This window comes from Nicotiana tabacum, chromosome 15 (genome assembly GCF_000715075.1).
Source record: "Nicotiana tabacum cultivar K326 chromosome 15, ASM71507v2, whole genome shotgun sequence".
NCBI lineage: Eukaryota > Viridiplantae > Streptophyta > Magnoliopsida > Solanales > Solanaceae > Nicotiana > Nicotiana tabacum.
This window is the reverse complement of record NC_134094.1, coordinates 41,363,857-41,384,491: the sequence shown is the minus strand read 5'-3', so window position 1 is coordinate 41,384,491 and position 20,635 is coordinate 41,363,857. Positions and strand designations below refer to the sequence as shown.

Genomic DNA, 20,635 nt, shown 5'->3' with positions numbered 1-20,635 from the left:
AAAATATGATGAAGATGACCGAGCCTGACTCAGGCAGTCTACGTATCCAAATGGAATCAGGTCAAACCGTAGTTCGATTACAACATATGCAAAATGATGGATTTAAGAATGAAAGTGGACAAGTCTCCAAATGGAATCAGGCCAGAATGTAGTTCAATTACAAAAGACGACTGAATCCGATGAGGAATGCCTACGTATTCCATTCTAAGGAAATCAAGTTGGCATAGTTCTTAAGCAACATACAAAAGTGAATTTGGTTTTTCTATTACAAAATAAAGGAGGTATAGAAACCAAACCCTATGTGGGTTACCTACGTATCCCTCCTGGGAAGTCAGGTTGAACGTAGTTCTGTTACAACAAAACCTAACTCTATTTGTCTTCAAACATAATATCTCTTGATTGCATCTGAGATGATAGGATTCGTGTTTATTCTTCCATCCATTTCTGCCAAGATTAGAGCTCCACCCGACAGTGCTCGGTGAACTTTCCTTTGGCTTCTTCTTGGTGGGGAAATTTTTCTTCAAAACCAACTGCCACGGTGCAAACTGGTCGAGGTTTTACTCTCTTATTAAATGTGCTGGCCATCCTGTTCTGATATAGTTGACCATGCCATACTGCATCCATTCTTTTCTCGTCGATGAGCATGAGTTGCTCTTGTCTGACCCATATCCACTCTGCGTCATCCAATTTTGCCTCTTGAATGACCCTTAAAGACGGTATCTCGACCTCTGCGGGTATCACAGCTTCAATGCCATACACCAACATGTACGACGTTGTACCTGTGGATGTTTTCATGGTGGTCCGGTAACCCAGTAAAGTGAACGATGGTTTCTCGCGCCATTTTCTGTGATTTTCCATTATCTTCCGTGGAATTCTCTTGATATTCTTGTTGGTTGCCTCAACTGCCCCATTCATTTGTGGTCTATAGGCCGTGGAATTACGGTGGACGATTATGAACTTCTCGTAGATTTTTCTCATGAGGTCATTGTTGAGGTTAGCGGCATTGTCATTGAGGATAGACTCCGGTATTCCAAATCTGCAGATGATGTTGTTTCGGATGAAATCTGCCACTACCTTCTTTGTGACGGCCTTTTAAGTAGACGCTTCGACCCATTTAGTGAAATAGTCGATAGCTACCAAGATGAAGTGATGTCCATTTGAGGAGGCATGCTCTATAGGTCTAATCACGTCCATGCCCCAAGCGGCAAACAGCTAGGGTGAACCCATTATGTTTAACTCATTTGGCGGAACCCCGATGAAATCCCCATGAATATGGCACTGGTGACACTTCTATACGTAGTGGATAATGTCGCTTTCCATAGTCATCTAAAAATATCCAGCTCTCAAGATTTTCTTGGCTAATGTGAACCCATTCATGTGGGATCCGCATGTTCCTGCATGTATTTCTTCCAATAGCCCGGTTACCTCGGCAGCGTCTACACATCTCAACAAACCTAAATCCGGGATCCTCATGTACAGGACTTCCCTGTTGAGGAAAACGTGGTCTGCCAGCATCCTGAGGGCTCGCTTTTGACCATTAGTAGCATTCTCCGGGTACTGTCTAGTATCAAGGAATTTCTTGAGGTCGTGATACCATGGTTTACCATCTAGTTCTTCATCTACATGGAAGCAATAGGCATATTGATCCCTGATCTCTACCTCGATAGGTTCGATGTAGTTCTTGTCTCGATGTTGAATCATAGATGACAGAGTTGCAAGGGCATCGTCGAACTCGTTCTGAATCCTAGGGACATTTTTGAACTCAATCTTTGTGAACTTCTTGCATAGCTCCTTCACGCAGTGCAGGTACGAAAGTATCTTGACATTCTTGGTGGACCATTCCCCTCCCACTTGGTGTATCAATAGATCGAAATCCCCTATGACCAAAAGTTCCTTGTCATTTATGTCGACTGCCATTCTGATCCCAAGGATGCACGCTTCATATTCAAGCATATTATTGGTACAAGGGAATCTTATCTTTGCCGATGCTGGATAGTGTTGTCCAGATTCCGAAATCAGGACTACCCCAATTTTGACTCCTTTGAAGTTTGCTACTCCAACGAAACATATTCTCCATCTAGGATACGATTCTGCAATATCTTCTCCAACAAATAACACTTCTTAATCGGGAAAATACGTAGTAAGTGGATAGTAATCCCCATCCACTGAATTCTCTGGGAGGTGGTCGGTTAAACTTGTCCTCTAATAGCCTTCTGAGTTATGTACCCAATGTCAAATTCGCTAAGGAGAATTTTCCATTTAGCTAGATTTCTGGTAGGCATCGTCTTATGGAAGATGTACTTGAGCGAGTCGAGCCGAGATATCAGATATGTAGTGTATGCATACATATAATGCCTTAGTTTATGAGCGATCCAAGTCAGAGCACAACAGGTGTGTTCTATCAAAGTATATTTGGCCTCGCATGGCATGAACTTCTTACTTAAGTAGTAGATGGCATGCTTCTTTCTCCCAGTTTCGTCATGCTGTCCCAACACACAGCCGAAGGCGTTATCCAAGACTGACAAATATGGTAACAATGGCTTCCCAGGTTCGGGGGGAACCAGCATTGTTTGATTTGACAGATATTCTTTGATTCTGTCGAAGGCTTTTTGGCACTCTTCTGTCCATTTTGTGGTAGCATCCTTTTTTAGCAGCTTGAAAATAGGCTCATAGATTACCGTGGACTAGGTTATGAAGCGACTGATGCAATTCAATCTACCCAGGAAACACATTATATTTTTCTTGCTCTTTGGTGGTGGTAATTCCCGAATGGCCTTGATATTTTATGGGTCCAATTTTATACCCTTCCTACTTGCAATGAATCCTAATAGATTTCTAGCGGGGACTCCGAACGCACACTTTGTCGGGTACAATTTCAAAAATTGTACCTTCGCAGGCGCTCGATGAATTTCCTCAAATTGTCTAAGTGTTCTGATCTCTTTTGAGACTTTATAATGACATCATCCACATGGCCCTCATGTAGGTGGCACCGGCATTCTAGAGACCGAACAACATGACTCCATAACAGTAAACTCCCCAAGGTATGGTGAAGGCTGTCTTCTCTGCATCTTTCTCGTGCAGCAAGATTTGGTGGTACCCAGCGAAACAATCCACAAACAACTGTTGTTCATGCTTCGCACAATTGTCAATGAGGATGTGGATATTTGGTGGAGGAAAATCGTCCTTTGGACTAGATTTATTGAGATCTCGTTAATCCACGTATATTCTGATCTTTCCATATTTCTTGGGTACTAGGACGATATTTGCCAACCAGCTGGGATAATTGGTGACCTTTACCACATTTGCCTCTATCTTCTTGGTCACTTCTTCCTTTATCCTCAGACTTAAATCGGGTTTGAATTTCTTGGGTTTCTGCTTGACTAGTGGCCTAGTAGGATTGGTGGGCCAAGTTTTCCTTCTGCTCAGCTTCTAGACGAATGTTGATTCTGGTTTCCTTTACGTCTTCTTTGATTCCAAGATTGACCACTTCTGTTTCTTCAAGGTTGGGCTTTTTCTGGCTCTCCAGTTGTTCGATCTCCTCCTAGAAATTGTCTGGCATCATACTCCCCATAATCTAGGTCGTTGCGCTGGACGGTTTCATTATATGTCACAATCACGGAATGCAGGGTTTTAGCATTTTGATTAATGAAAAGAAAAGTTAAGCGTTCAAAAGAGGAAGGTCTTAAGCAGCGTAAATGAAGTTGCAATATTTGAGAAAATGATTCTTTTTATTTTATCAAAAGAGGAAGGTCTTAAGCGTTCAAAAGAGGGAAATGACAAAAAGGTACAGGCATGGTGCAGGCCTCAATTGACCGTGCGTTTTTTAAAAGAAAACTTTTACAGTTCCATACTACCAAGACTCCCGACGAACCAAAGATGGACTGGTGGTCCAATTCCGCAGCTCTTCTCCTAGTTCGCCATCCCTGATAGTCGGTGTCTTGATGTCAGTCCCTTCACAGCTATCTTAAATCATATTCACAAATAGCTTTTCTATCCCGTCGATGATATCATCTTCTGGTATTGAACTCTGACCTGGACTTCAAACATGCTTTGGCACAAAATCTTTTTCTCGGAACTAACGGTATGAGCTTTCCCCTTTGGAGGCTGATATCCTATGCTGACCCTTCCTTTTTGCCCGTTCGGTTCAATTGGCTCTGTGATTTCGTCTGACCTGGCTCCCAATCCTATTCCTGGCATGTATCCATATTTAATCATCTCCCTCATAGCCATCTTGGATCTATACATCGACTGCATTCCCATGTTTTGTTCAGTCTTTTCCATTTTGGTAGTCTGTATGATTCCCACTGCACGGAAAGCAACTCCGTCTAGCCCTTCAATGAACGGAACAACATACTCAAAATAAGCGAAGTGACCCCACTCGCCGTGAACCACGATCTCCTGGCATACCCACTTAAATTTCATGCATTGGTGTAAAGTTGATGGGACAGCCCCTGCCATATGTATCCAGGGTCTTCCCAACAGCAAGTTGTAGGAAGAAGAGATGTCCATTACTTGAAATAATATGGGAAATTCGACCGGCCCGATCTACAAGGCCAAATAAATTTCTCCGATAACATCCGTTTACGAACCGTCAAAGGTCCTCACCCTCACGTGGCTTTCCTTGACTTCCCTCAAATGAATTCCTAACTCCTATAGGGTTGAGAGAGAACATACGTTGACTCCTGACCCTCCATGAACCAACACTTGGGAAACCACTTTGTCCCCACCTTTGACAGTGATATGAAGAGCTTTGTTGCGACTTGCGCCTTCGGCCAGAAGTTTGTCTCTTCTGAAAGTGATCATATTTGCTTCAACTATTTTCCTAATTATTGCGGCCAGTGCCTCACTGGTGGTGTTACTTGGTACACTTACCCCACTTAGTACTTTTAATAGGGTGTCTGTATGACTGTCGGAACTCATCAACAAATCCATGATTGATATCTGTGCTTGGGTCTTCTTCAGCTGCTCCTCCACAGAATACTCTTTGGTCGACATTCCCTTCGAAAACTCGGCAGCTTCTAGGTCTGTTATGTTCCTTCTTTGAATTTTCTCTCTTTCCGAGTTCCCTCGATTGTCATCTTCAGGAGCGTAGCATCTCCCAGACCTAGTCATACCATGGGCTGTGGCGGAGTCTATCATTTTGGCCTTCCCCTTTTGCTAGTATGTCCATGGGATGGTTTTGTATTCCCGACTTTCTTTATCTCCTATAGCAACTATAAGTTGTCGCTGATAGGTTTGAACAGTCACCGTAGGTCTCACTTGTACTGTAATCATTGGAGCGCTTTGAGGAGGGATCCTAGCGCTTCTACATTTCCTATAGTGACAATCATTCTCTTTAGGTTATACTCTTCGTCCAATGTGATCATGTTAACTCCATGGTTTCGGTGATTTCGCAGCGGATTGCGATTCACACTAGGCAGCGCCAGAGTGCATTGAATGGCTCCGCTCTTGATCAATGTTCCAATCTCTTTTTTAGCTTGAAGCAATCTTCAGTATCATGACCAGGTACATTGGAATGGTACACACATCTTTTAGTTGCATCAAAATACTTGGAGGGATACCTAGGAACCCTTCCTTTAACTGGATGTATCAATCCCGCTCTTCTCAATCTCTCAAATAATTGGGCCAGAGGCTCAGCAATCGGGGTATAATTTCTAGGACCCCTTTCTTCAAAGTTGGGGCGAGGGCGTGGTGCATAAGTGGGTCGGTTTTGGTGAGTAATATTTAGACAAGAGCATATGGTCGTTGTGGGTTCAGGTTGTTGTTGGCTTGAGGAGGGTTGTATTGTGGTTTAGGATGATAATATGGCTGGGTGTTATAGATTGGAGCGTAAGTGGGTGGTGGTTAATAGTTGTTTGGGGAATAGGAAGTGTTTCCATGATGTGGGTTTGGTTGATAGTAAGGGACGACTGTTGAGACATCCTCTTTCTTCTTCTTTCCGCTGCCGATTGATCCTGATTGGATGCCCTTGTTAGCCGCTTGCAATGCTTCCATGCGTTGTAGTTTACCGGATTTTATGCCCTCTTCTAAGAAATATCCCATCTTGACTAGCTCGGGGAATTGCTGTCCTATTATTCCCATCATCTTTTCGAAGGATATCCCTTCTTGGGCTCTGATGAAATACTTGGTTAATTCACCGTCGTTTAGAGGAGCTTGTGCCCTGGCAGTCTCTAAACTCCACTGACGTGCATATCCTTGGATTGACTTTGATGGTATTTTCTGCAGGTTCACCAGTATGAACCGATCTGGAGTGATCTCTATTTTGAATCGAAAGTGATTCATGAAGTCCTCTACCATGTCTTGTCAAGTTTTCCAATTTCGCGGATCCTGTCGAGTATACTAGGTGAGTGCTTCTCCTGTCAGGCTCCTTATAAATAACTTCATCCTTAGCTTCTCATTCCTCCCCACTCCGACCAACTTGTCACAATATGCCCTCAAATGTGCAAAATGGATCACCTGTCCCATCGAAGATATCAAACTTTGGAGGTTTATGACCTGCTGGCATATCCACATGCGGATGAATATATAAATCCTCGTAAACCAAACATTCACTTCCTCGGGAAACTTGGAGGTTCTTCATTTGCTTTCTCAAGATTTGCAGCTGCTCGGATACTCAATCATCTTCCTTACGCCTGGCTTCCCTTTCCATCTCGGCATATTGGTCAATCTCATAAGGCACCCTGACCGTGACAGGAGCTGTAAAGGTAAGTTCAAAAATGGCATATACAGAGGGAACATACCGCTAATGTGCAGCAGCATGTGCCACAGGTATGTGCTGGTTAGTGATAAAAGTCACTATGTCACAAGGAGAGGTGTGAGTTGCATTGGTAGTGATAGGCGGGTTTTATGGGGTCTGAACATACTGTGGTAAGTAGGGAGTGTGGATAGGGGGATTTGATGGGTTTGCATGGAGGTATGACTTGAGTGGTAAGAGCTGAAGTTGGGGTGTTGCTGTTTTGGCATGATGTGGAAGGAAAGTGATCACGGATTGAGTCCAAAGAAGGAAATCGAGGTGGTTGAGGATGCGTTGTCACGACCAGATGTGCTAGTTCCCTTATATGCTGCACTTCCTCCCTTAGAGACTCCATTTCCTGGGCCATAGTGGCCACGTGTTCATCATTCCTGGTATTGTCCTTCTCCCCCAATCGCCCCATGCTGTCGACTATGACTAGAGCATGTTCAGTTGGGTTTTCTATTATTGACATCTTTCCCTTTGATCTTAGATTTTACGGTGGTTCCGCCAGTTTCAGTCGACACAAACCAACTTTCTTTTCTTTTTGGAGTAATAATAAAGCAAAAGAAAAAATAATAAGAAGAAAAATAAAAAGAAACTGGAGTCAGTTTCTTTATTTATATAAGCAGGAAATCACACAGAGCAATTAACTCACGCATTAAGGGTTGCGCGTTTCCTAGAATTTGTGGGGGGGGGGCTCTCATTGTCGGAGGTAGGCCTAAATCGCAAATATTTGACAAACGCTTAGATTTGACATATTTAGATCCGAAGCAAGTTTGTTTTTATTGATAATTTGGACTGATATAAGTGGGAACAAAGATTACATCACTGTTTCACATAACTGCATGGGCTTGGACAACTTCCCCTTTTGGAAAGTAAAAGAGAAAATTGGGGAAAAGGGTACAAAGTGGGAAAGAAAGGGAAATCAACCAACTCTAATAACCACCCCCTGAGTTGTTCCCCACCTCCTCTTCTTATTTTGGCTCCTTTTCCGGATCCTCCTCCGGGTCTTCTTCAAACTCCTCCTCGTCATCGTTGAACTTCGACCCCTCCTCCGAATCTTCTTCTGGCTCTTGCTAGACTCTATTTGGATGCACTCCACTACCCGGTCATTGTATTCAGCAGGTGGAAACATATGATCGACGGATCCTGGGACCACTTGATGTTGCATTGAAGTAGTCACAAGGTAATATGGCACGATCTCATGGCAACCACTCCATCCTCTAACCAGGCTATACCCTCTCTGCTTAGCTGGGCCATCTCGTCTTCCCCATTGATCCAGATATAATACTCAGGAGTGCACCACTAGTTTTGACCCATTGGCGTCGTGACTAGGTCGTTCCACTCCTCTTGGAGCCTTTTTATCTTAGGAATTGGAATCTGTCTATTGTACTCATCCTCATATAATGTTGTCCTTGTCCATAGAGGCACATCTTGGGTCATCCCGAATTTCCTGAAGACCCGCAGGGGTGCGTATGGTTGAATACCTTCAAGTCTGGTCAACTCAATGAAGTAATTCTGAGGAGTCATTAATATTGCTCTTCAACCTAAACATGATAGCTTCTAGCTGATCCATTCTCCACTCAGATTGGTCAGCATTTCCCTCTACTCTTCTTGCCCATATGGGGAGACCCAATGTCTTATTCTTTCATTGTGGCTGCGGATCATGTTGCTGATGCCCACAAAGAAGTGATGGCCTCTCGCTAGAAGAAATGTTCAGTAGCCCAGATCTGAAGCAGCAAGTTACAACATTTAAAGAAATCATACCCTCGTGCACATGCGGACAAAGCCCTCAACATCTCACCTAACACCATCAGCAGCAAAGTAGCTTGAAGATTTCCACGGAACGTCGCCAGAACCACAGGTAATAGGTTGATCTTGATCCGACCCCTTCTTTACGGGAAGACCAATAGTCCCAAGAGTGCCATTGAGAAAGTGATGGGCCTGAGACTTTCCCATACCGCTTGGTCATATTTTAACTCTCCCGAATACCACTCATAGATTCACGGTGCCCAAATCTATTGAACAGCAGGTCGAGGCTCACCCATCCGTCCTCGATACTTCTAAGAATCCTACTTTTGGCCAGGCCTAAAGCATCCAAGAACCGATAACCGGTAATCGGGTATAGTAACTGGCAATATCAGCTTCCTTCCGTTGAACGGCAGCTCCGTGAAACTCATGAGTTCCTCCAATGTTGGTACTAACTCACAGTTGGCAAATTTGAACACCACCTTAGCTGAATCCCAAAATTCTATCAACGGGCAAGTGAGCACCATGTCTGCTCGGATGTTCAGCAAAGTGATTAGTGCCCCCAGGTTTGTCTGAACCTCATCTTCGAGTTCCCAGCGAATATTTTCCACTACTGCTTCAATTTGTGTGGTGCTCCCATTACCATGCTAATCTCAGGGATGTTTTAGTTGATTTCCATTTTCTGATGTGGGTAAAAGAAAGGTGTTTGGGAAGTGTTTGCTTCGGACTTTTAAGTGTCTTGTCAGGTTTTGTTTGTCTTTCCACAGAAGTCATATTGTCGGGTGCATGACCCGTTGACATTAGGGTGGATTTCCTAATTGTGCATCGATGCCAAGGACTGACTTACCTAAGGTTTATGCAGTATGCCCTATTTTTTCTAGAGTACAGTGCTTCCTACTTTTGAGTTGGACTGAAGGCTGTGAGAAGTTATGCCAGTTGACCCGACAAAGCCATTCTCTGAAATTAGAGAGTTTTGAAAAGAAGGTTCGAAGGGGTGTAAAAGACAACCCTCGCGTGCCATTGTGTGTGATAGTGTACGGCCAAGCCTCGATAGAAAGAAATGTGATGATAGTGTATATAAAAGCAGTAACAGACAAGAGTGTAGCAGCAACAAGCATGATAATAAACATGAAGAGCAAATAAGGCAGGTAAGCACGTAATTGCAATTTTATCTACAATTAAAGCAATCTACAAATAAATCTAGATGCCAAATTAGTCTAAGTCTGCTAAGGTCAGAACCTAAGTGTGAATCCCAAGCAGAGTGCCATGTTGTTGCACCCTATTTTGTACTAGTCAAAACAAGATTCAACTTGTGGTTCCTCTGTTGTTGATAAAAACAAAGTTGCCACCTAATATTTAAAGGTGTACTAGGGTACCTATTTAATTACTAGGTCATATTCGTTATTAGTCTGCTAACCAATGAGATTATGGATAAGGTTTCTTGTTCTTCTAAGGGAAAGGTATTAGATACCCCTTAAAATCTACCTGAGGTAGCTTCATAGGACTTAGACTAGATTTAGAATCAATTATTTATATTATGCCTTAACTAGTGTTCTAAAGATATGGCTTACCATATATTAGGACGCACTTCTTACAAATGGTGGGTGTAGTTTAAAAAGGGTATGAATTTATAGAGGAAATTAACATTAGTGCGTGTATACATGAAAAGAGCTTTTAAAAAAAAATATATAGGATGTTTGTATTTAAGAAAGTATGTAAAAGGGGAGACTAAATTAAGCACTTGTTCCTAAAGCATGAGTATGCCTAAATGTACCTTGATCTTTTTAGACTTGAAGAAAAACTATTTTTTGAAAATCCTTTTGGGGGACGACACTTCATATTTTCGAAATAACTTGATCCCCTTTTTGAGACAAAACTTGCATTTTTTATCTAATTTTCCTTTTGAAAGTGAAGCGTCCGTTTTTGCTAAGTTTTGGGCTTCAAAATCTTTGAGACGAGAAGGCGAGCAAAAACATAGTAATGATATAAATAAATTGTAATTAGCGAATGGGAGATTAGTTACAAAACTAATTCTTTTTAATCCTATGTCATTTAGGGATTGCCTAAGTTTTATATGAATTAAGGTATAAAATAAAGCATGCAATCCAATATATATGTATTGTATACATGTGAGATAAAAACAACAACAAAACATGTGACAAAGTGCAACAAGGCAGTAAATTATAGTAACGAAGCAGTAAACGATAAAGAGTTTAGAGAAAGAGGACCGGACGCTAGTATTTGGGCCTTAAAGAGGCAGGCCCAGCAGTAAAGGATGCGGCTACAACTGACTTCAGACTTCCAGAAAAATGCAGCAGTGCTGGGCTTGGGCCTGAGTTCCTTAGGAACTCAGCAGGCCCAAACATATGTACATGTTACAAAATAAGGTCATTAGATACAAATTATGCATGTTCAATTATGTATAAAACATGTAAACAAATGGTCGATAAAATATAACAAAATATCAAAACTCAAATACTATGAGAAACTTATACTAATGTGGTAGTTATACGTTGCAAATAATTTACATTGAAAATCTTTCGTTGTCATTAAACACTAAACCCCTGAAGAACAACAAGTGTCAATGAACTAAGGGCTAAGGAGAGAGTTCTACTCGAGGTAGATTGCCCCTTTGAATCCCCCGACACTTCAAAGTTCCCAAGGGTCTCAAGGCCGAGGGCAATACTTGTACTGGGGAGAGCAAACCAACCTAGAGTTAAACTCCACTCCCAAATACCCCTAACCACTAATGACTCATTTTTCCGTATGGGTTTAAGTGCTAATGAGATCCTTTTCAATGTAAACTAACTACCATAATACTCTCTACCACAAAAGTATACTTTTCATCTAACAGAATAACATAAGGACATACGAACAGTTTCATTTTTATAACTGCACTTCCCAAACTAAATGAATGATGCACATATTAAACAAGTCTGGAAGTCAGATTTCAAACACATATGTGGAGGGGGGAGGAGGCAGAGACATTATGGCATTACTGTTAAAGATCTACACACTTGGGATCACATTTAAAGGGTAGGAAAAGAACACACAACTCAGATATGCAGTAGCCCAGAAATGTAGATAATTCTGCCTCGACAGACTAACTATAGATTGATTAGCTTGGATCTTATCACCAGCACATGTATAGATTAATAACACTACTTGGAACTTTTAAAAGCATTAGTAAAGGTTCAGACAAACAGTTATAACTGGAAACTTTTGCAGATGTTATTAGAGATACCAGAACATGATCAAAACTCTTAATAGGACTACAAATTTTCAGATTTAAATAATGGAATTCCTATAATGCTTAACATGATCACAGAAAATCAATCTTACTTCATTTTTGGGATTGAGGAAAGAATCACATCTCCATAGTATTAAACTTAGGTAAAGTATTATGTCTAAGCAACAACAATAAGAAATCCTCTTAGGGTTTATAGACTAAGTTCAGTTCATCAGCAGGGAAAGAAAGGACCAAGTGCAATTTCAAGACAAAGTATAGGAACATGAAGTCATGCAGACAAACAGAGGGACATGCAACATTTTAAATCAACTACTCATAGATACTTTACATGATATTATAATCTTACAGACATGGTAAACATCACAAAGTCAGCAATGTCATAAAAGAGATTAAAGATGTCACGACCCCAATTTCCCTCCATAGGATGTCGTGACGGCACCTAGTCTCTAAGACTATGTAAGCCTAACATTTATGCAGTGATAACTGAAATAATAATTAAAAGCTCAAATCCAACAACTAGCATAAGGAATATCTCCACAACTCAGTATATACGTATTTGCCCAAAATCCGAAAATACAAGTCACAAGCTCTATGCCAATATCAAAGTCATCCCTATACAACTGTATCTAGTAAAGAAGGAAAATATAGAAATGGATAGAAGGTGACTCTGAGGCCTGCGGACACGGGCAAGTGTACCTTAAAGTCTCCAAATGCGAACTCAGCTCATTGATGCCGGGACTGATAAAAAGTACCTGGATCTACACAAAAAGATGTAAAGAAGCGTAGCATGAGTACACTATAACGATACCCAGTAAGTGCCAAGCCTAACCTCGGTAGAGTAGTGACGAGGTCAGGTTAAGGCCCTACTAGAAATAATAAGAAATAAGATGAAAGATTTAACAATATAATAATAATGACAAGGAAATGAAACAAGGAGTAAACCAAGAGTTAGCTACACAGAATCAAGACAAATAGTACATCACGGAAGGAAACAAAACAACCAAAGACAAGTACAACAAATAGAGAAAGATCAACAAGGGTCACTACCGAGGTACAGCCTCGCAGTCCCATATCACAGGAATAACTCACAATCTTTTCTTATATCACCGCGGGAGCCTTTACAATTAGTTTTAAAAATTATTTTCCCGAAATAGCATCCCGCATTTTAGCCACCTTATCACACCGCATTACTTCTAGTAGTTCCCCTAGCAGCCACGCGTATCAAGCCCACCTTATCTCACCGCATGCATTTCAATCCCAAAACCTTATACCACCGCATGTGTATCAATATCACAATGTACCACAGATCGCACCTCTAGTGCCCAATATTACAACTTGCTAGAGAAACCAAACAAATACAACATTTTCACAGTAAAGAGCCCATGGCTCAACCACAATGTACACAAGAGTCTCAACAATAACAAACGGAATGAACAACTCAACAGAATGGTATTTCACAACTTATCACTTTGCCTCAATTTGAATTACGACCTTTATATCTCAATACCAATTTCAACAACAAGATATTCCACGATTTAACAACTTCAAATAAAGAGTTCAATGATCAAATAATGAATACGGAATAAAGGAAACAAGAACTTCAATTAAACATGTAGGGGAATTAGCATGTAAGAGAATAAGATAAGTAGACATGTGAAAATAGACTAGAAATGATGACTATAACATGTTAAGGTAACTCAATTACGGTATGAAATGAATCTACATAGCTAAAACCAGTAATTTTCATATTTAGCCCGTGTACACACTCGTCACCTCGCGTACACGGCTTTCACATATTACAATTATCTGGTGCCCAATATTACAACTTGCTAGAGAAACCAAACAAATACAATATTTTCACAGTAAAGAGCCCATGGCTCAACCACAATATACACAAGAGTCTCAACAATAACAAACGGAATGAACAACTCAACAGAATGGTATTTCACAACTTATCACTTTGCCTCAATTTGAATTACGACCTTTATATCTCAATACCAATTTCAACAACAAGATATTCCACGATTTAACAACTTCAAATAAAGAGTTCAATGATCAAATAATGAATACGGAATAAAGGAAACAAGAACTTCAATTAAACATGTAGAGGAATTAGCATGTAAGAGAATAAGATAAGTAGACATGTGAAAATAGACTAGAAATGATGACTATAACATGTTAAGGTAACTCAATTACGGTATGAAATGAATCTACATAGCTAAAACCAGTAATTTTCATATTTAGCCCGTGTACACACTCGTCACCTCGCGTACACGGCTTTCACATATTACAATTATCTGGTGCCCAATATTACAACTTGCTAGAGAAACCAAACAAATACAGCATTTTCACAGTAAAGAGCTCATGGCTCAACCACAATTTACACAAGAGTCTCAACAATAACAAACGGAATGAACAACTCAACAGAATGGTATTTCACAACTTATCACTTTGCCACAATGCGAATCACGACCTTTATATCTCAATACCAATTTCAACAACAAGATATTCCACGATTTAACAACTTCAAATAAAGAGTTCAATGATCAAATAATGAATACGGAATAAAGGAAACAAGAACTTCAATTAAACATGTAGGGGAATTAGCATGTAAGAGAATAAGATAAGTAGACATGTGAAAATAGACTAGAAATAATGACTATAACATGTTAAGGTAACTCAATTACGGCATGAAATGAATCTACATAGCTAAAATCGGTAATTTTCATATTTAGCCCGTGTACACACTCGTCACCTCGCGTACACGGCTTTCACATATTACAATTATCACAACCAACACGAATACTAAGGGGAAATTCCCCCACACAAGGTTAGGCAAGTCACTTACCTCAAATCACGCTAAATCAATCCACTAGAAGGCCTTTTCGTCGATTATCCAACACCGAACAACTCGAATCTAGCCAAAACAACTTCATACCATAAATATAAACTATAGAAAACTAATTCGACCAATAAAATTATGATCTTTGCGAAGAAATAAAAAGTGAACTCAAAAATTCAACTCGAGCCCGCGCCTTGTAACCGGAGCAAATTTACAAAATTCAAACACTCATTTGATAACGAGTCTAACCATACAAGATTTACTTAAATCCGACCTCAAATCGCCTTTCAAATCCTCAAATTTTAGTCTTAGAAGTTTCTACCATTTTCCCCAATTTTCCAACTCAAACCACTAATTAAATGATGAAATTATCAATAGATTCATGTAAATTAATCAAAATCGAGTTAGAAATTCTTACCCCAAAAATTTCTCTGAACATTTCCTGAAAATTCACCTCAAACCGAGCTCTCTAGGTCCAAATTATGAAATAAGAGATAAAACCCTCATTTTGAAATTTAAGTCTGCTGCCCAGTGGTTTCTTCTTAGCGAACGCGGAAAATGCCTCGCGTTCGCGAAGCACAAATGCTTCCTCTTACGCGAATGTGAGAACCCACTCGCGAACGGGATGACAAAAGCTCCCAAGCATCGTGATCGTGAAGCCTCTCTCGCGAACGCGTAGACCAAATGTGTGAGGTCCCTCCAGCCTGCCTTTCCTCTTCGCGAACGCGGCTCCCTGTCGCAGTGCACAAAATCCTGACCCTTCGCGAACGCGTGGCTTTCTTTGCGAACGCGAAGGCTAAATATCCAGCAATCCCTGAAGACTCTACGCGAACGCAGGAACACCTTCGCGAACGAGTAGAAGGGAAGCAGAAGCACCAGATTCAGCAATTTTCAATGTTTCGAAATGCGCCGAACATGATCATAATTACACCCGAGGCCCCCGGGACCTCAACCAAACATACCAACAAGTCCTAAAACATCAAATGGACACGCGCGAAACGTCAAATCACATCAAACAATGCTAGAATCATGAATCGCATTGATTCAAGCCTAAGGAACTTATGAACTTCCGAATTCCAAAACTAATACTGATTCCTACCAAAACAACTCTGATCAACTTCAAATTTCGCACACAAGTAATAATTCACATTTCAGACCTATTCCAACTTCCGGAATCGGGATCCGACCCCGATATTAATAAAGTCACTCTCGTTCAAACTTCCCAAATCTTCCAAACCTTAATATTTCTAACTTCAGCCAATTCATGCTGAAACGGCCTATGGACCTGCAAATTCACATCCGCTCATGCTCCTAAGTCTAAAATCATCATATAGAGCTATTAAAACAGTCAAAACTCCATTCTGGAGTCGTCTTCATAAAAGTCAAACTACGGTCAACTCTAACAACTTAAAGCTCCACCTTAGGGACTATGTGTCTCATCTCACTCCGAAACTCACCCGAAACTAAAATCAAGCACCCCGACAAGTCACATAATCACAATCTAGCATAGAGGAAGCAATAAAAAGGGAATCATGATAAAAATACTCAAAACGACCGGTCGAATCGTTACAAAAGACAAGAAAAGTGTTATACCAAACAGGTTTAACTCAGCCATGTAACTGAGAGTTCCATCTAAATATGAGGCAGTTATGTTTAGCTTAACAATAATTACTATTCAACTATAACAAATATAACTATGATCTATTTTTACGAAAAAGGGATAACTTAATCTTAACAGAGTATATACAGAAGAGTTATTTATATTCATAAGAGTTTAGATTAGTAAAATTGTTTTATATATGTGTAACTAACAATTAGACATGAACATAAGAATATCATAATAATAACTCAGAAAGCAGCTCTCAGAGTTAAAGACAAATATATAGAGAAAGAGAGCACTTAAACACTTACATTTCTCATGCTTCAGTTAAATGGTGAAGGATATAAACTTATAAACTTTCAGGTTTATCCTAATTAGGATTATCAACAATAATCTCAACTACAAAGCAATAGAATGCAGGAAAGCAGTATGTACGGATAGAGATCACAACAGAAATAGAAACTATGAAGTGTATATAAACATGAGAAGTCATTAAGGCACATTGAGGAAACTTAATCATGTAGACTATTTAGATTTAGAAATGAGAGTCATTAAGGTCACATAACAGCTTAATCATCACTGATTAGAGACATTCAAAGTATGACAGATGACCATAAGTTAACAACACACTATCATGAATTGGAGATGACATCTATACACTAATTACAAACATCATAAACGAACATAATTGACAAAAGATAATAGCATGCTCATGATATTCAAGTAGGACGATCAAAAGAGAAGAGGGTGAAGGTGTACTGACCTTCTCTAGGGCAGCAGACCAAATAAGAGTTTGTTAGCCATTTAGGATCCAAGAACTCAAGAACTTCAACCAATTAGTACCTCAGAGCAAAATCAGAATTCGAATAAGACCTTAGCCTTAGTCGAAGAAGTTCTAAAACACTACTACATTGATTTTCTGCTTTTGTTAGGTGTTGCACCTTATTTTGCACAAGACAAAACAAACTACAACTTATAGTACTCTACAAGGTTAATGAAAGTTTAGAGTCCACACCTAGTATTTAAGGTATACTAGGACACCTATACTATACTATGTAATGCACATTTGATTATGGTCTGCGAAACCGTCGAGATTCTAGGTAAGGATTCAAGTTATCTCGAGGGGAAGGTGTTAGGCATCCCTCAAGATTCACAAAATGTGGTTCTTGTGGACTTGATCAAATAAGGGAGGGAAGGTTCAAAAGAATGATTAACTACGTCACAAAGGATTTCTATCAAAGAATAGTCAATACAATTGTCACGTAGTGAATAAATATTCAAAGCATGACCATTTCATTTATGGTAAAATATATACAACAAGATATGCAAAGCAAAGTGATAAACAAAATCTTTTGGGATTTGATTGAAAGAATTGGGTTTAGCATAGAGTATAAAGAAAACTTTGACTTACAATTAAAGACAAACGATTTAACTATATAAGGTTAGTCTTAATTGAATACAAGTAATCTGAGAAAAAAGAATTATCTTTGAATAATCATCAATCAACTTAAAAGAAATGACCAAATAAAGTAGGAGGAGTTGCCATAGATAGGGAAGCATATGAAATAAATTATCCACATAAATCTTACATGTGACAATTGAGTAATTAAATCAAACAAAGAATGTATATCAACAATAGAAATGTTCTGAAAGCGTTTGAATAATCTTGAAGAAGTTAATTTAGGTTTATAGTCAAATGGTTTCTACAAAGGGATTGTATTAAATGTACAAGAAAATATATGGAAAGGATGAATAAATAATAGAAAGAATTATCCTAAAAATGAATAAGTGCTTTGCAATCGACTAAAATGTATAAAGAATAAAGTATGAAAATGTTTCTCAATAGTGTATGAGTAAAAAAGAATACTGACTTTTTATGATAAAAGAAAATTAAAATTATATAAGAATGGCCTTAGAGTTTATTTCAAAAGGATTCAAATAAACGAATGAATAATAATAAAAAGGATATATAGACAATCAAATATATAAAGAGGCTAAGAGTATTACCATCTCTGTACAAAAAAAATCATAAAAGCTCATAAAGAATGTTGGCATTTATCAAGTTAGATCCAATATGTATGCAACAATTGAATTAATCCTAATATGGTAGACTCAACTATAATCTTTACAAGTCATGTCTATTTGAAGTAATATAGTCAAAATAATTTACAAAGAGATTGGTTCAAAATAGATGCTAATGTAGTTGTAAAAAAGATAAAATTCCTATTTTTGAAAAGGAGACAACATGCCTTTCATTTATGTATGCAACCAATTCAATTATGTGTACACTAATCCTAATTAATTGACTAAGTTGTAAAATATATATTTGACATTCTAGATTTTGTATAGACAACCTTGCAAGAATCACTTAACACACAATGTTGTAGGTTGGCGAATTATTAGCTAGATGCAACACATCCTAAGCGTTTAACAAGCAGATAAATATCATTGTAAATAAATAATATAATATATATCTACGATTTCACTATACTTGCGATTTTGGATACATCCTAGAATAGAAACTGCGAAGCGGGGAGCTTGACGGGGATTTGTCTTTTTATCTTCTATTGTCGTTTTCCGAAACAACTCCGTATGGTAGTACCTCGCAAGACAAGAAGGTAAAATTATTAATAAAATAACATAAAGTAAAAATGTATTAAATGACATGTTTTTGAAATGATTTTTGTTTATAAATATTATTTTGAAAAATTGTTCTTGAAAAGAATTTTAAAATGTTTTGTTTTTTGAAAGATTTTTTGATAATAGTTTTAAAAATATTTTTGGAAAATAGTTTTGGAATATAGTTTTGAAAAATAATTAAAAATAATATAGGAGGCTCAAATATATGTAATATCCTATATCCGTCTAGACATGAGAATGGGCACTGCCTCGGTAGCAACTCTGATGGCCGACTGTGTCGCCTCCCATAGGTTATTGGTTCGCGTTCTCATTTTTTTTTTCCATTCTCTGATGTTTATTATCATCGCCTCGTTATTTCGGGCCTAGTTCGAGGGTCATTCCGGGCGTCATGGCTTCAAAACAATTATTCTCATCGGCCTAGGTCCAAATGTAGCATTGTCCAACAATTGTGACATTATCCAAAATTTGTAGTGTCCTGTAGTGAAAGAATCCAGCAAGCATTGTCAAATCTGCAACAATAACAGGGCTATAGCGAGGTCATCGGGCAGTCCCAAATTTATCTGGAAAAGAATGTAAATCAGTGGAAAAGAACAACCAGATATAACGATATGGGGTTTATATGACTAGTTAGCCCAAATCACAAGAAGAAGTCCAATGGTAAACAGCAGGTACAAAAGTTCCACACATAAAAATTAGCCAACAAAGTCAATTCATTAATAAACGATCAGCCAAGGATAGAAGGTCGCTGGCGATAGCAATTTCCGGCAAGATCTGAAATTCCGGCTAGAATCAGTAATTCGAACACATGTAAGTACTTCCATGACGACAAGCACCGGAGCAGCGACGCGTATGAACGAGACAGCAGTGGCGTCGAAAGAGGAGAAGTCGCTGGAGTTCGACCAAATATGGACCTTTCAAGTCAGATATTTCAGATCTGAGTTTTTCACCATGGTTTCCAGAGAAAGTTGCTAAGAAGTGGGGGTCGCCGGCCAGTTTGGTGGTGGCTGAAGGCTCGCCAGATTTCGTCGATGTTTTGGCAGCAACGTGGAGAGGGGAGAGAGGGAAGGAATCATTCCCAGTCATCGCCGGTGATGAACTCCGGCGGCGGCAGAGGTGGCGTGAAAGCAGCGGCATAGGTGGCGTGAAAGCAGCGGCAGCCATAGGTCTCTCAAAGTGAGAGAGAGTTTCTTGGGGAGTTTGGAGAAAATGGAGATGCGGGTGTCTTCAAAATGTATGAGTATAAAGGAATATTGACTTTTTATGATAAAAGAAAATTAAAATCGTATACTAATGGTCTTAGAGTTTAGTTCAAAAGGATTCAAATAAATGAATGAATAATAATATAAAGAATATGTAGACAATCAAATATATAAAGAGGCTAAGATTATTACCATTCCTGTACAAAAGAAATCATAAAAGCTCATGAAGAATTTTGGCATTTATCAAGTTAGATTCAATATGTATGCAACAATTGAATTAATCCTAATATGGTAGTTTCAACTATGATTTTTACAAGTCATGTCTACTTGAAGTAATATAGTCAAAATAATTTACAAAAAGATTGGTTCAAAAAAGATGCTATCTGTAGTTGTAAAAAAGGTAAATTCCTATTATTGAAAAGGAGACAACATGCTTTTCATTTATGTATGCAACCAATTCAATTATGTGTACACTAATCCTAATTAATTGACTAAGTTGTAAAATATATATTTGACATTCTAAATTTTGTATAGACAACCTTGCAAGAATCAATTAACACACAATGTTGTAGGTTGGCGGATTATTAGATAGATGCAACACACCCTAAGCGTTTAACAAATA

General features: G+C 39.0%; 2 protein-coding genes and 1 long non-coding RNA gene across 3 annotated transcripts; all 3 read right to left on the bottom strand.

Moving 5' to 3' along the window:
• Positions 1-453: 453 nt before the first annotated feature.
• LOC142169596 (uncharacterized) lies at positions 454-915 on the bottom strand. Its single transcript, XM_075231479.1, has one exon. The coding sequence runs from the start codon at positions 913-915 to the stop codon at positions 454-456; it is 462 nt and encodes a 153-aa protein (XP_075087580.1).
• Positions 916-1,326: 411 nt separating this feature from the next.
• LOC107827968 (uncharacterized) lies at positions 1,327-1,917 on the bottom strand. Its single transcript, XM_016655202.1, has one exon. It carries the CDS (start codon positions 1,915-1,917, stop codon positions 1,327-1,329), a length of 591 nt encoding a protein of 196 aa, XP_016510688.1.
• A 10,348-nt stretch (positions 1,918-12,265) lies between these two features.
• Positions 12,266-20,384, bottom strand: LOC142169442 (uncharacterized). Its single transcript, XR_012699234.1, has 2 exons — positions 14,993-20,384; positions 12,266-14,649 (listed from the first exon to the last, which is right to left on the bottom strand). It is a non-coding gene; the product is annotated as an uncharacterized LOC142169442 (long non-coding RNA).
• Positions 20,385-20,635: the final 251 nt, after the last annotated feature.